Raw genomic sequence first — 17,159 nt, 5'->3', positions numbered from 1 at the left:
TCCAAGAGCTATAAAAAAAGCAATGGGTACTGCCCTACCTACCCAAAGAAGTGGGAAGGGTTGTAACAAACTACAAGCATACAGTTGTACATGCTACAGAACTGCCTAACTAAACGATACCTACAACTGCTGGTAGGACTGTATCAGGCAAAACTGCCTAACTGCACAGTAACAATGAGTTAGTCAAATTCACATATCCTTCATACATGAATATAGATACACAATCGAAGCTCTATTGAACGAGAGCTTTTGAGAATTTCACAAAAACAATCGCAAATGCACAAATAGAAACACCAAAAACATAAACTGCATACATGGAGGTACAAATTATTATAATAAAAAGTATCAATTTACTTACCCGGCGCTGAATATGGACCGCCACCACCAGCGGTAGTCCTCGCTGGACAGCTGGAAGTACGTGAGCGCCACGGAGATGCAGCCGGTGACGGACAGCAGGATCACGAACACGATAAACAGGATCCCGTACAGCGTGTACTGCTCGCGCCCCCACATGGTGGCAAAGATGTAGTACAGCTCAACAGAAATGGCACTGTGGGGAGGGGGGAATCGAGACAAAAATGATACACATCTTTAGATGATTGACAGTTGATCAACAGATGATTGATAGGTGAGTAACAGATGAATAACAGATGATTGACAGTTGAGTTACAGATGATTGACAGTTGAGCCAGATGATTGACAGTTGAGTTACAGATGATTGACAGTTGAGTTACAGATGATAGTTGAGTTACAGATGATTGACAGTTGAGCCAGATGATTGACAGTTGAGTTACAGATGATTGACAGTTGAGCCAGATGATTGACAGTTGAGTTACAGCTGAGTGACAGTTGAGTTACAGATGATTGACAGTTGAGTTACAGATGATTGACAGTTGAGTTACAGATGATTGACAGGTGAGTTACAGATGATTGACAGTTGATCAACAGAAGATGGACAGTTGATCAACAGAAGATGGACAGTTGAGCAACAGATGATTAACAGTTGAGCAACAGATGATTGACAAGTAATTGACAATTCAGTAAAGAAAATTGACGAACCTGAATGGCAGGAATCCACCAATCAGCATGTGCGCTGGGGCGGAGCGGTACCAGGGCACGGGCGGGATTTCCCGCGGGATGTTCTTGGTCCGGCAGGGCGCGTCAAAACTGTCCGCCATGTTCTTTCCAAAGATCCCACCAATCACAGTCAGAGGGAAGCCAACTGTCAAGGTAGAAAAAAAAGGAGACATCAAAAATAACTAAGATGACAGATGGTTTCAGTAAATTGTTATGACAATGGATTATAATTTTTTGGTTTTGATAAATTTCCTACGATAATTTTTAGTTTGCCTAAACACACAGTGAAAATGGATGTACAATTTATTTTAGTTCCGAACAATCATTTTCACACATTTTTGTTTCCATATTTGTCACTTAAATATGCTTTATACATTCGACTTGAAGAGAACTTCCTAACAGAATTGTTAACAGGTGTCAAATGTTTTCAGATTGAGCAACATGAAGGTTAAGAAATTTATCTTTTTTCATACAGTTAAGGCCTGGGTGAAGCCTAGATACCAGGCTCTGTGTTGCTCAGTACTTGAGGATCAGTAGGATCACTGTAGTGTAAGGAAGGGCCTGTGTGAAGCCAAGGAACCAGGCTACAAGCAGTCTGACTAACCTAAAAGCCTGGATACCAGACTTTGTGGTGTTCAGTACTTACCCAGCAGCCATATGAGCATGAGTAGGATGGCTGTTGTGTAGGGGAGGGCCTGTGTGGAGCCCAGGTACCAGGCTACAGAAAGTCTGACTGACCTAAAAGCCCAGATACCAGGCTGTGTGCTGTTCAGTACTTACCTAGCAGCCATATGAGCATGAGTAGGATGACTGTTGTGTAGGGGAGGGCCTGTGTGGAGCCCAGGTACCAGGCTACAGAGTTGGCCACAGACCACATGAGGAAGAATGGCACTGAAGAACACAAATCAAAAATAACAAAAGTTAACCTTCAGTACATTGATGTAGCCACTTGGCTACCACTTCTGCATTGGACTAGGCAGCAGAAAGATGGTTAAAAATCACAATAGAGGATTGTACCAGTTAACTGAAGAGTAAAAAATTAGAAATTTTTCCTGTACTCAAAATGTAATCATAAAATGATTACAACAACACAGATTATACTTTTCCCAGTGTATATATACATTCCATACTGATTCTGAGCATATTCCAAGTGGGGAGACGAAACGTGACCTCCAATTTTACCTTCTTGTCAGTCTGTGGTTACATTATTCCACCTTCACTTCCTGTGACTCTACTGTACTCAAATATCTATGAGCACACAAAGTAAACAAACACACCGAAAACAAGACCTCCGTACACGGAGGTAAATTATATATGATGTACCTGTGTAGATACATGAGACCAGGATGATGTTCCACACCCAGTTATGTCCTCCCAGTTTCCTGAACATGTTACCAGACACGTAACCGGACACACCTAGCAACCAGAAAAAAAATGGTTAAAGTTCTCGATTTCTGTATGGTGATCTGTGTCTGTATGGCCGGTATAACAGCAGCTGTGGCAGCAGCTGGCTACATTACACCAAACGACTTGTTACACCTAACCCTTAAACATCTAACTCTAAACATTGTTTAAAGCTATCTAATGACAATGCCCTTACTGTACTTGAGTAGGTGACAGTGAGTTCCACTCTGTGATAGTGTTAGAAAAGATTTAATTTGAACACCTTAATCCTTGGTTGATAACTCTGGCACTTGAAGGCATGACTATTTCTAGTTCTTTTCTGAGCTGGTACTAGTATTAGATACTAAGTAGTTACATGTAGTACGTCCACCAGTTTATTTTGTACATCAGTTTTGTGGTAGTCATCTGCTGTGTCAATCCTTGTACAAATGTGGTAAAGTTTCATACAGTTTCATATAGAAATTGTAACGACAGACCCCAAGATCATTTTTATGTGAAAGAAAGAGCAGTATGGTCTGTTTCCTTACATGAGGTGAGAGCGTACAGTAAGATGGCTGCTGAGTTCATGGCGCCGTGTTTGTGCACATTGAACATCCCCATCAACGCCATCACGATGATTCCTGTCGCCAGCGCTAGGAACTGGCTACCAACACCTACAAACAAACAAACAACAAACATTAAATGAGTTAAACATTCTGCTTAGGCCATACCAATATGGTTTCTAAGTTGGTTCTCTTATTTTTGTGGAAAATCAATGAAGCAGGCAGGTAGAAAAACTGTCCCGAAGTCGTGATAACCAAATAAGTTTGGCCAATCATCTGTGAGTTATAGATCATGTGACAGTCTTTGGTTGTGGTACATAGCATGTTGGCAGAACATACTGCGCCTGCGTGAAACCCTGATTTTCCACAGTTTTCGTTGGATGTTTGGTCAACGTTGCATCAGAATTTTGTCTGTTGCAAAAGATGTCTTTTCCGACATAACATTTGGAAACTACAAATGGGATGTTAACCTTATATACGCAGTTACAACCTTATATGAGACGTTCTGCCGAAATGTTATGCACAATACATTACGGATTTTGCGCAGGTCAGTACATTCTGCTGACGTACTGCCATCATGACTTACCCAGAATGGCACAGAAGATGCTCTTGTGCGGGGGGAAGCGGAACACGTCGGTGTGGATGATCTTCCAGCCGTTATCGTCCTGGTCCAAGTCCTCGCTGTCCTCCTCCTCCGTGTTGTACCGCGCAAAATCATTCTTCAGCACGCGCATCTACGGAACACGACAAAATATATCACTATTCAGGGCTCGAAATGGTGGGTGCAGATGCATCTTTGTGCACCTAAAACTTGAGCTGTGACTTTTTGTGAATTTTTGTCTGTGGGTGCACTGGTGCACCTAAAAATTTTGGAAGTTACCTACAGTTAAATATACTGTACTTCCAACAATGGTGTGTCCAAAAAATGATGAATAACTTTGATTTAATACTTGTTTGAAATTTTCAAGAGTTTCAGTTCACAAGAGGAACAGTAAGGCTAGGTTGGTAATTTGGCATTGATGATATTTTACTTTAGTTTTATGTTGTGCACCCAAAACATACTTGGTGCGCCTAATTTTTTTCTAAGGTGCACCACTGCACTGAAAAATGAATTTAGACCCCTGCTATCTACACTATAGCCTGTTTTACACATTCAATCTTTCACAGTCAGGAGCTGTTTGGGCCTCCACTCTGAGAGTTTGTGGCTATAGTTACCTTGAAATAGTGGCATAAGCTCCTCACAATTCAGCCTCAAACCCCAAACTCACCAGAATGATGACGACAAATCCGATGAGCAGGAACACCAGCACCATGGAGTTAATGATGGATAACCAGTGGATCTCCAGGGTTTTGGGGAAGAAACTGGAATCTCTCAGTCTCTGTCCTCGTGTCTCGTATTTCTCACTAGAATAGCAAGGAAAAATTGACAAAACTAGAAAGGTAACATTTGCAAAGCATATGCATAATGTTAACCTTTGCACACGGTCTGCTCTGTTAATTATTACTCAAGCACATTCATATTTATGGTGACAGGAGTATAAATCCCTCCTGCTATAAAATGGCAACATGATGTACATGTAAGGAGTTACCATGGTGACAGACATCTGGTTCAGGCCATTGACCTTATTTGTTTGGAGAAGAAAAAGAGGAAACAGCAAAAACAATATGTTTTGTCTTTCGGTAAAGCATAAGTCAATACATGATGATATATGTTTGATGATATTCAATCTGAATTTAGGTACAGGTATGAAGAAAAATTTAAGTATATTGAGCTCTGCACTAAGCTGGCTAATAATAAAGAAAGAAATAATAAATGAATGTGATAGTTGTATGAATTTGTATCCTTACGTTGTTTCTTTCCACATGACACTGTACGTGAACGTTAGTTCCAGCGGCGCCTCAACTTCATCTAGACTCAACGGGTCGTGACCCCGGGTTGTCACGTTAGCAGAGATGATCTAAACATGTAAATAAACAAACAATAAACAACTCTTGTTTACCATGTAGACAAACAACAAAGATTTAAGACTCTGGGAAGTTTTTGGTGTTTTCGTGATCTTCCCCATATATATTCCGTGAAGTTCACCCCATATATATTCTGGGGTGTCATGCCTTCAGACCTGTTATGATTCTGCCTGCCAATCTTTCCCATCCACATGCTGTCAACCTACTCTGTCCAGACAAACAGATACACAAACCCACAGCTCAGCCACTCAAAACAAAACTTCCGCACCCAGTGATAGGTCTTGTTTATGAAGAGAAACACTATTGGATCTTGAAGTAAAAGAACCAAGCACACTGTGATAGAAAATTGATTCCAAGAAAAATAAGAATATTTCTATGGAAAAAAAAATATTAGACAAACTTATGGTTCCAAAAAGTTCACACCACCATTTTCAATTTGACAAAATCAAACCCATATACAATGTACAAGAATTCTTTCTGATTCATTGAGGCATTAGTACTAGTGTGTGACAAACTTCAGTTTTGCAGTGCAGGGATGCCCCCTACCTGATTTCCGTTGTACTCCAGGTTGAAGTGGTGGTGTGTCCAGAGCGACACCTTGTGTTTGTGGGGGAGGAAACCGCCCTCGTCTAGATGGCCGATGAACCCTCGGATGGGAAGTTCATCTGAAGAATAGGTCAAAGGTAATACCATTATACATACATTGTAGCATTTCAAAGAAAACTGAATTGCTGCATGGAAGATAGAGAAAAAAAAGAAAGTGATTCATCTAGTTTAAGCTCACTTAACAGCTACATTGTAATCATTTTTTTTACAGGATCATTAGACACAAGAAATTCTAGCTACTTTTGAAAAGCACAATAACAATTGAACTATGGTTTAAAGATCAAATGACACAAAAAAAGTCTGTAAAATACATACTATACAAAAGTATACATACAATATAGTCACTTGAAGTTTGTTTCAATCATGTTGACTGAGAAATTGAGTCTGTACGGGCATCCCAAAGTGCACTTTTGGAGATGCACTGGCAATAGTGCTGCATACCGGTTCACTGGACTTGGATCCGGACTTGTATTGTAAGAATGTTTAGGTTCAAGTCCAAAAAAACCTAAAAGTCAAGAACTGAGTCCGGACTTATTACCATAAAAGACCATTTCACATACCCCATTTTTTTCTAAACCACCTAGAACCTTTTGTAGATTGCGAAATCTTTGCTGCAAAATGAAAAAAAAAAACATCAAGTACCGGCCTCCGTGTTATGTGGCCAAAGTTTCACCCAGACAACATTGCAAGGTTGCCAACATGCCATGTTGTACATGCTATGGGTTTAGGCCCAGACTTACAAGTCTGGAACTGAACCTAAACCTCTGGACTTGAATCCGGACCTGAACCTAAATGTGGGCTTAGGTATGCAGCACTAACTGGCAAGCTTCCCAATCACCGTAGACTTCTCTCTTTGCATCTCTATGTTTTATTTTTGCCTTTCGATGCTTTTTCCTGAGCTGATGACCCCTATGATGTTAGCTCAGTAAAAAACACAGACATGCAAAAATAAAACATAGAGATGCAAATCATCTGCCGGGACTGGCTTGTGCTGACTTTTCAAAAATGGGGCATTGAAATTTTGTGTCGACAAATTTTTGTGTCATATTCTCATAAGCACTGTAACGTCCTGTACTATGAATTGGAACCCTTAGGCCACACCAATTTAATTTGTTGCTTCTCGGATTCGCCCTGTCCATTTTTTTCTGATTTGCAAAAAAAAAAAAGAGAGAGATTTTAGGTTGTGAATCAAGTGCAATTATTCTCAATGAAAGACATATTTTGGCCCCAATGGTTGAAGAAAGTCCTTTTCTTCCTACTTGTTTAAGTTTTTCAATGTAACAATGCAACCTTGTTTCATTAAAAGTTAAAAATCTGTTCTTTCAATTATAAACCCGCCTGGTATGTTGACCTCATGGCTCATATTGTAACATTTCCGGCCATCATGGGGTGCCTTGGCCTGTTTTTTTTATTTTGCCCTGTCGCTTCATATTTTTTCTGAAAAAATTCGAGAAACAACAAATTAAATTGGTGTGGCCTTATGACTAGTGTGTCAGGTGAGTGACAACAGTCGGGATTCGAACTCGAAAACTCTAGATCCAGAGGCAGGGGCACTAACACTGAACCTTGCTTCTCAAACGATGAAGGTTCCTTCCCAACTTACCAAGAACAAACTCAAAGTAGTAAAGATCCTCGATGGCCTCCTTCAGTTGTTCAATGTCATCTTCCTTCAGTGTCAGTTTACACAACTCTGCACTCTCTTTAGCTTCTGTAGGAGGAAAAAAACAACAAGACACGTGACATTTTTCAACAGAAATATTATACTTAATAGCTACTAAATATGCCAAATGCCATGAAAGAACTACATGTGAATGTCTTCTGCAACAATTTGGAGACCTAGAGAATTAAACATTTTGAGATTTTGAGAAAATGTTATAATGCTAGTATGCATGTATACCTCAGTAAATGTGTACTATTTTGGTACACATGTATAACTTTATGATATAGTGCAAACCTACAGTTTGTACATGTGAGGAATATCTTTGGAAATAAAGACAACTGACCTTTGAACTTCATTTCGTAGGTGGACACTGCCATGCGATCCCCATGGAGTACTTCCCCCAGTGTCAGACTGGCAAACTCAACCTGGAACAAAATAAAATTGCAGCATGATGTAACCCAACACTAGTCACCATGGTGACAGACATCTGCTTCAGGTCATTGACCTTATTTGTTAGAAGAAGAAGAGGAAACAGAGCAAAAACAGTATGTTTTCCTTTGGTAAACATAAATACAAGTATGTTGTCATCTGTATTTCAAACTCAACTGACCAAATCTCAAGCATACATGTTGCCATTTTATTGGTGGGTTTTTAAGCCTTCTTCTGGTATCATCCTCTGTATCTTTATAAGCTACATTTTCTATGAAAATGCAATAGCAATTATATTTGAGAGGGACCTACTAGTACTTGTAGATACCGGTATCCAAAATTGTATGGGCTACGATTCACTGAAGTCCCTTACAGTAATGCTTATGTCTTATTTATTAGGGAAAAAAATTGGGACCGAGAAAAAGCAGTCGTTATGTCCAGATGGCTGGTTTATACTGGTGGTCACTTGGGCCAGTGTAGCAAGCTTAACTGTACATGTAGTTGTATCTGCCTCTAACTTGATGTCCGTATACAGTATACACAGCATGTAAAAAATGCTAAATATACACAAATTTTACTACCTTACCTTTTCAGGCCTACAGAGAGGCAGTTCATAGTAGTTGTAGGTCTCATGTGGGTTGAAGTAAGGTCCCACTTTGTTCACATACAGGGTGACCTGTGTAGGGAAAGAATAATGTGTTATAACTTATAAAATTTAGATAACTATATATAATAAGGGATGCATACATTACCAGTTCACTGGACTTGGATCCGGACTTGTAACTGTAAGAATGTTTAGGTTCAAGTCCAAAAAAACCTAAAAGTCAAGAACCGAGTCCGGACTTATTACCATAAAAGACCATTTCACATACCCCTTTTCTTTCCAAACCACCTAAAACCTTCTGTAGATTGTAAAATCTTTGCTGCAAAATGAAGAAAACATTGCCATCGGGCATCGTCAAGTACCGGAATCCATGTTATGTGGCCAAAGTTTCACCCAGACAACATTGCAAGGTTGCCAACATACAATTTTGTATATGCCATGGGTTTAGGACTAGGTCCGGACTTACAAGTCCGGAACTGAACCTAAACCTCTGTACTTGAATCCGGACCTGAACTTAAAAACAGGGCTGGAAATACCCTTCTCCATACCTTCAGTTGTGCAGGTAATATGCAAAATAACCTGCACCAGACAATTACAAGCTAGACTTGATTAGATGAAAACATATTGTAGAAATGTAAATAATGTAGAAATTTCTAATTATACAATCTGACCATGACACGTAAAAAATTATATATCATATTAAAAATGATATACACCTTATTTTACTGTAGTAATACAATCAGGTCAAGGTAATAAACTTATTACAACCACCTGGTTATGATATGTGTGTTGACTGATTCACCTATTTACTAGTATCTATTTATAAGTTACAAATGGCTTGTTGTCTGATAAGTGTAACTGATGTTAACTATTAGCTATTTGATGTTATCTAAACATTTTGACCATTTGCTTTTACCTAAAATGTATGACAATTAGAGCTAGTTTTGAATTCTACAAAAATTCACGCGTTTCAAAGACATAAAATCTAGCAAAAAATAGAATCAAAATCTTTGAAGCAGACAAATTTACAGTATGTCCGGTTGGGTTTTGGGGGAGGGGGGTCAAATAAATTAGCCAATTTAGTACGCCCTATATGTCAAGGCCATGGACCCAAATATCGACGTGACAATATCTTAAAATCCATCAATAGATCTTAAATATAATTCTTAAGTGGAATATGACTATCATATTTTCATTTTTCTGCCCCTAAATTATTTCAGGCCATTTGTTTTGCTCTGACGTGGACGGAAAAATTATGGTCGATACGCTCAGAGTTGCAGAGCCGGTTTTCAATCGGCGACCTTTCGGCCATAACGCGAGCAATTCAGTTCAGATTTTTTCCAAGCTTTCTTGGGAGCTTTCTTAACGTATTGGCTTCTTAATTCTAGCGTCTTACCTTCTCCCCGTCTTCGTAAGTCTTTCCTAAGGTGCTCGAAGCTCCGAGAAGCAGCAAAGTAGCTAGGAGCGCCGCCATGTTGGAAATTCGAGATCTCGCGAAATCTCGCGGGGGAGATTTAAATCTAAAAGTGGACAAAACCTCACATCCCTTCCGTGAAAACACAACACTTTGCAATATCTAGACTCTGCTAAGTCTTAGGTTTAGTAAAACGGTGCGTCTTAAGTCGTGGGAGGGTGTTAACCTGAAGAATGGTCACCTCAGACTCTGAAATCTCGCGAGAAGAAGTCATCCCCTAATCCATCCACTAATCCTGGGCCGAATCACCGCTTGATTAATGATTGACCATTTTCACTTGACACCTGCGGGATTAGGACGGGATTAGCGGCGGCGCTGACCTCGCAGATCCCGCGAAGATGCTCGTGTCAACTTCCGCGGAAACTTTTGGTAAAGTTTGCGGGATTGAGTTGGCGGTTTGGCCGGGATTTTGCCGCGGACTTGCTCGCGTGGCGGACGGAGACGGCGGGTTCACCTGGCGATGCGGTCGGTAATCCCTCATCCTTATCAGATCAGCGGCAGGCCGGAGCTCGGCAGACCAGGCTGAGCCGCCCGCACGAACACACCGCCTTTCCTCCATGGATCCCGCCGATTTTACCTCCTCACAACCCGATTTTCACCCCGTTCTGTAATCCTACAGCTGCCAAGACCGCTGAGGCTTAGACAGGTAAGCGGGGCTCCAACCCAGGTGGGCGGATTGGTGTGATCTTCCGTCCCGATTCACACCTGGTCGCAGGTGCGAAACCTTAGGACAAAAGGGGAGGTGTGCTGTACTCTAACTTGCCCCTTGGGAGCTGCCAATTTGTGAGATTCATGCTATATTATCTGATCCTTGTTCGGATTGGCTTAATTTTAGGAATCCTTGACGTAATTATGGTTTATTTGTCTGGGTGTTTGGTGCAACACACCTCCTTAAGTTAAGGTGCCACAGGGTAAACCTTAAGTCAGGGCGGCATATCAGTCAATTCAGACAGGTGGGAAAGATATCAAACTTTTGTGTTGTGTGTGTGTGCCTGGATTACAATACACATGCCTCAACCAAGATGTCTTTCTTTGCTAAGGTACGCTGAGTTTAAAGTACAAATATTTAGTCGAAACACCATTCTTGGAGGAAAATAAATGAGGATTTGATGTGTTTAGTCCATCCAAACTCGTAAACTGGGTGGTCGTCCAAATTATTTGCAACCAAACCTGGCAAATTGAAAGTAATTGTTAAAGAGAAATTAATTTATTACACTTGAATCCACGACTTGAATTAATTTTCAGTGTGCTTAATTGAATCGAAATACGAAGCTAACAACCCAAGCATGTTGTTTTAAATAACACCAATCTAACATTTTATTTAGCTGTTTTTCCTGAATTAAGCTACAGAAATATACTTGTCGCTGAGGTTGTAAGTTTGTCGTCAAATGTGGAGCTATGCTCGCTGCCACTGCACTACATGATAAACCTCATTTGTACAATTTCACTAATCAACTGTGAAGGGGACTTAATTATGTGGAAAATTGTGGATATTTCGGTCGGCTTTGAAAGTGACTCCGAATTTTTCATACTCTTCTGCGCTGCCGAGTCAACAATTAATTTTCAGCCGATGAAATTCCTTTTATTTATGCGTGTCTAATATTTCACTAAAAATCTAGAGCATTCACTTATATACAACATAAAATATGCCAAACAAAATTAGAAAATTTGACTTCAGAAACCTTAGAAAGTTTTGGCTACTGCAGTACTTCATACACAGGGATTTTTTTATTGCTTTTTTGTTTTAGATCTAGCTGGTTTATTATAATTTATAGCTTATCTCATTTTATTTTTCTCCTTCTATCTTGGTAGGGATGGATAAATGTTCCTGTTATACTAATCTGTCCTCTCCTTCTTTTGGCCCCCTAAGAGTCAGAACACCAAATAACTCACAGCACGGGGAAATTGATATGATGTACCCACAGGCAGGGTTTTCGGTGATAACTACACCTGGGGGATTTCACTATGAAGATCGGATATAGTCGTAGACTTAGATAGCGCCCAGTCCTAATCATGGTGCCGGAATGTGCTCCCTGGCCCCAAGAAACTCAACAACGCGAGGTGGAATTTTTTGATAAGGATTTCCTGTAGACTGTGTGATGGTTAAGTGAAGCTTTGATTTATGGGTTACATCCTCGGAGCTGATCATAAGTGTCTGAAAATGCGGCACAGATACTGAACGTTGGCTTAGTTCTTTTGGGGGCGTATTCTGCTAGGAATTCAATCAGAATTGAAAGGTGTATTTATACATGTATCACTGGCGAGCTGAGATCATGTTAAATCCGGTACGTGACCGGCACAGGGCTGAAATCCCGCCGTAAACGCGCCGCCGAGGCTGTTACCGTCCGGGATTACACCCGCCCGCCGCGCGAGACACACCGACACCATCGTCTCCGGATTCTCCACGCCGGGTTTGCGGGGAATCTCCGAAACGAAGCGCCCTAAACCCCACTCCTGTATAACATTGAAAACGTCCTTTCTCTGTATAGCTCTCTCTCTCTCTCAGAAATCAACTTCTTAGATCTAGAGGACGTTTGAATGAACATGAATAAGTAAGTAAGCTCCCTGAGGGAAACGTGCCGCTAAAACATTGGGGTGTCATAAACCGGAGCGAGCTGGAATGTTCGCTAGTGAAATTTACAGCCAAGCCCGACGCTAACTCCCTAATCTGCCGTGAGCGTCGCTCACCGGTCAGATAAAAAACACCAAATTTATCGATTTGTCCTAAAATGTCTTTATATATATGTATGGAGGACTTGCTGTGGCAAAGAATTGTTGGGAAAGTCTGGGCATGTAGAATTTATGGTTGAGTTAGACTGGGGGTGGCTGTTTTCCCAGAGGAATATCTGCTCGCTCAAGCAAACCAAATCCCAAAGATAAACCACCAATGGCTACTCAGAGAAGCATGAACAATGAGATAGCATTGAGTGGGACGTCATTTAGAGTCCTTGTCACCGCGTTTTACCTCTCGTTTTCGCGGACAACGATCTCGTTTTTGGACTCTCGGTTGAGGTAATCACGTCTTGCGGGTCTTACGAGTCAGGGAACTGAAACGGACTTGTTTGTTTACTTGTCGTTATAGATTAACTTTGTTTATCTACTCCTTGCAATGTTGCCGTGTTAAAAACAAAAGTAAATCCAGGAAAAATTGGCACTGTATATCTTTACAGCCATAAATTGGCAGTTTTGTGAAATGTGTCTTTTCTAGAGGTAGATAATTGCCCTTATTTTTTTGCTAATGCATTTTATTGGTACAATATATATAACTTTTATAAGGTAATGAATCTACCATGAAGTGCAAAAATATTTCTTTAGTACAAGAAGGTTCAAATCAACTTAGAGTTATTCAGAATTATACTATATTTATTGAGAATATACTGTAGAATATATAGAATTATACTAAAGAACTTCCATATATAATGAAAAGTGATCACACATTTTGGTTCATGTCTAAATACCTGATTCCAGTTTTGTATTAACTGTATTTCCGGGGTATGTTACTAAATTGGCTAAAAAGGTAATGATAAAGAATTTTTTCTTAGTTCTAAAAAAGCTACCTACCAACCTTTTTATTCAGGACCATAATATGAAACCCAACATTGCTTTTACTAGCCCTAATTCTTCATTCAGAATCATATCACATGCAGTGAACACAGGAGTAGGAATGCGCAACATTGATACTCCAGCTTATGTATCACTGCTGCGTAAGAAAAGCAGCCTACAAAGTGAGTGGGTGGAGAGACTTGAAAGAGATTTGACTGTATCATTTTAAATCATAGGTATGAGCACTTACCTCTCTTCTGCCAATGTTGCTTTGAACAGAAGGTGCTTGAATGATAATGTTTTCAAACATGATATGCAATTTGTTATCAAAGATTGAAACATTTGTAAATATTTTTCATAGAAGTTTATACAATGCAGTTTTAGGGTAAATAAGTACATGTACTACATGTAATAATCTGTATGTATGTAATTTTGATGAAAATGGTAAAAAAAAAAAAGAAAACTTATATGACCTTCAGTGAAGGTCATAGTAGAATTGCAAATTTTGTGAAGTTAGAAATAGAAGTAGAAATTTGATGTCTTTAATTTTTATTATTGTCAGTTTGATAACTAGTAGTTATAGCTGCAGAGAGATTTTCTTTTGGAAGGCAACCAACTAATTTAACTCTGAGACTCTTGAAAAAGAATTTCTTCAATTAGAAGGTTAAAATACACACTTTCTGGGATCAAGTTAAATTGAAGGACGAAATTTACCTTTCTTATAAGTCAGTTTTTTGAGGTATTGAAAGATTCAGTCAACCTAGGACTGTTAAAGTTTTGATGAATTTGAGGGTTTGGTTTCTTCCATAGGTTCAATCAGAATGTTAAAAACGACGCTTTTTGCGAATCGTAGGGAGAAATTTGATCCCCCTCCTGTCGCGACAGTGGGGTAATCCGGGTGAATATCCCGTCAGCCGGGCGCGCCAAATCCCGCAGATGAAAAGCGGAGAGACTGATGGACTGTCGGGGCGGCAGAACAATGCTTGGTGCTGATCCGTGGAGCAAACAGGATTAGGCCCGGCAGAGAGCTGGAGGGGACGGGATTTAGGCGACTCTGTGCACCTGGACTGAATACTGGGGGGGTTAGGGACCAACCAGTAGTTATACGGGAGGGGGGATCTTAGAGTTTATGGTATTCAGAGATGTGTGAAGTACTGTGAACTCTTTTATGTCTTTAAACTCAATACATTCATGACTTTAATTAAATGTTTTGTGCACATTGGCAGGATTTAGTAGTCTAGGCACTTGGACTGAATACTGGAGGTTAGGGACCAACCAGTAGTTATACGGGAGGGGGAATAGAGTCTATGGTATTTAGACTCATTAGAGTAACTGTTGTAATACAGTACTCTTTTATGTCTTTAAATTCAGTACATTCATGACTTTAATTAAATATTTTGTGCACATTTGCAGGATTTAATTGTCTGTGTGCCCCTGAAATGAATACTGGGGGGTTTAGAGACCAACCAGTAAATATATGGAGGGAGTCATAGACTTATTGTAATGCTATTCAGAGTACATATTGCAAATTGTGTATATTCTGTCTAGATCCTGTGTTAATTCTTTTATGAAGAATTATATATATTATGTTTTATGACTGATGTATATTTAAGTGCTCCATTGACATTGAAGCTACACTGTACATTTACATGAATACAGGGAGATTTAGGGACCAACCAGTTGATATACTACTATGGGAGGATCAGGCTGCTGTCTTCAGTCTAGAGATACTGACTAAAATAGATTCAAGACGATGAAATCTTGATGTTTAACTTAATTTAATATAAAAATGTCATTGATTCCTTCGATGTACTACATAGGAATTTTTAAACAAATGATTATAAGAACTTTGGACTTAACTTATTAGGGACCAACCAGTTGATATATTAGGGGGATGTGGCCAGTATGTCTCTCGCATTGCATTTTTCATGAACTTGAAGGATTACATTGTATGTCTCCCACATCTTTTGTGATGTATCTAAGTTGATCACTTCATTTAAACTGAGTCCATGAATTTTTCAGAATTATAAGAACCATTTAATCATTGTAATAGGGCTCAGGGATTTAGGAACCAACCATTATCTGGAGAGGGGTGTACTGTATTCTTTTTAAATAAACATAAGTTTTGAAACTTTTAAAAAAGGGATCTGATGACCATGCAGTTTGACATACAAATATTCAATTTTAACCTTTTTCACTAAAAGATATTCAATTTTAACCTTTTCACACCGTGGCACCCTTTTGTGTAGCAACCTGTATTGGTTACAGGATTAGCCGGGAGGATGAGGGTTAAGCATTATTCCGTGCGGATGATTGGTGAATGTAAACGTTTGGGATTCCTGCCGTGACAGTGAAATCTGTTTGTGAGGAGATAATCCTGCATTGATAATGCATTGATAAGGGTATGAGTCCATGATATATGTGTTCATGATTAGGCCATGTTGATTTGATTATATGGATGACATCCGCGCGCGCATGAATTTTCGGCCGTTTCAAAAAAAAAAAGTTTTCAACCATACTGCAAATCGTACAAAACAGTTGCAAAATGAGCAAAAATATACCGTAAGTTACAAAAAATAATAAATAAAAACTATACCAATGTCGTAGAATGCCGGATGCCAAAATCAAACGAAAAAAGACAAAATTGTAAAGAAATGAACTTGAAGACTAGATTATTCGCCAAACCATATTCTGTCCCATTTGTTCAACCCTCATGACCACGTAGATTTCATAATGAAAACAACTTTTTTTTTGCAAAACTTTTTTTTATTCGCACGCGCGCATCAGTTTTGGGGTTCTCGGAGGATGTCATCCATATAATCAAATCAACATGGCATTATGCTTGGCATGTAGTAGTTATCGCTGGGTGATAAATAGGGTCCCAGGGTTAACGTCGTCTCCCCTCCGTCCATCATTCTGTCATTTGACGGAATTTTCAGGTATTATTGATGGGCAAAAAATACAGCCATTCCGTCACCTTGACAGCCAGAATTTGCTCGTTGAGTACAAAAAAAGACTAGAATGAGGTCAAATCATACCAAAGTGAGGAGTATGGGTTTTGGAGATAAAAAAAAAACAAGGTCCGAAGCTTGAAAAATAAACTGTGACGTCACCTTGACAGCCAGAATTTGCTTGTCTAAGTACAAAAAAGACTAGAATGAGGTCAAATTATACTATAGTGAGGAGTATGGGTTTTGGAGATAAAAAAAACAAGAACGTCCAAGGCTTGAAAAAAACAAACAGTAATGTTGCAAGATTGGTTGAACTTGAACTATTCATACAAATGTACCACCCCCGCAAATATTATCATGGCTTATCATGATGTCAAATCATACCAGGTGAGGAGTATGGGTTTTGGACATAAAAAAACGACAAGGTCCAAAGCTTTTAGACAATTTGTCATGTTGAGAGACTGGTTTAACTTGAACTTCATGTACTCACACAAACGTACCATCCCCGCAAATATTATCATGGCTTCCTCCCAACCGGCTTAACCAGAAACGTCTATGAATTATTCTTAAGCACGTTTACTTTGGGGGAATTAAAACCCCCGGGGGAAGCGACGGGCCCACTTAATCCAGGCGAACGCTGCGGAATTATCCCGCCAAGAACAAAGAACCAACTCCGCCGCGTTCTATCAAATAAGCGAACCGTTGCGCAAAGTCGCTGTATGTATTACCTTGCAGGAGATTTATTTCAGATGTAGGGAATTTTGTAGGCGGGTGTAAAAATCTACGGGATGGTTGATTCGGGGGTGTAGTTCAGCCAGGCTGCAGCACATTAGCTAGGATTTACTTCGTTTTGAGAACCAGGTGTCTAATCCGGGATTGGGGTACCCTCGAGGCAGAGAGATTA

The 17,159-nt window shown here is 39.7% G+C and overlaps 2 protein-coding genes across 2 annotated transcripts in view; one reads left to right on the top strand and one right to left on the bottom strand.

The window, feature by feature from the left end:
• The window catches only part of LOC109483072 (transmembrane 9 superfamily member 1-like), a 34,172-nt gene extending 24,309 nt beyond the window's left edge, over nt 1-9,863 (bottom strand). The window contains exons 1-13 of the mRNA XM_019786036.1: nt 9,684-9,863; nt 8,270-8,359; nt 7,598-7,679; nt 7,198-7,302; nt 5,535-5,653; nt 4,872-4,981; nt 4,292-4,427; nt 3,610-3,757; nt 3,009-3,134; nt 2,401-2,493; nt 1,858-1,968; nt 1,060-1,222; nt 359-550 (exon numbers count right to left, since the gene is read on the bottom strand). Of these exons, the coding sequence (XP_019641595.1) occupies nt 359-550; nt 1,060-1,222; nt 1,858-1,968; nt 2,401-2,493; nt 3,009-3,134; nt 3,610-3,757; nt 4,292-4,427; nt 4,872-4,981; nt 5,535-5,653; nt 7,198-7,302; nt 7,598-7,679; nt 8,270-8,359; nt 9,684-9,761 (1,553 nt within the window). The 5' untranslated portion in view covers nt 9,762-9,863. The remainder of the gene's footprint in view (nt 1-358; nt 551-1,059; nt 1,223-1,857; nt 1,969-2,400; nt 2,494-3,008; nt 3,135-3,609; nt 3,758-4,291; nt 4,428-4,871; nt 4,982-5,534; nt 5,654-7,197; nt 7,303-7,597; nt 7,680-8,269; nt 8,360-9,683) is intronic.
• A 45-nt stretch (nt 9,864-9,908) lies between these two features.
• Nucleotides 9,909-17,159, top strand: part of LOC109483122 — a 22,986-nt gene continuing 15,735 nt past the window's right edge. The window contains 1 exon segment of the mRNA XM_019786118.1: nt 9,909-10,407. The gene's annotated coding sequence lies outside the window, so the exon portion shown is untranslated.

This window comes from Branchiostoma belcheri, unplaced genomic scaffold (assembly GCF_001625305.1).
Source record: "Branchiostoma belcheri isolate BF01 breed outbred unplaced genomic scaffold, Haploidv18h27 scaffold62, whole genome shotgun sequence".
In the NCBI taxonomy this organism is placed as follows: domain Eukaryota; kingdom Metazoa; phylum Chordata; class Leptocardii; order Amphioxiformes; family Branchiostomatidae; genus Branchiostoma; species Branchiostoma belcheri.
This window is presented reverse-complemented; position numbering and strand designations above follow the sequence as displayed.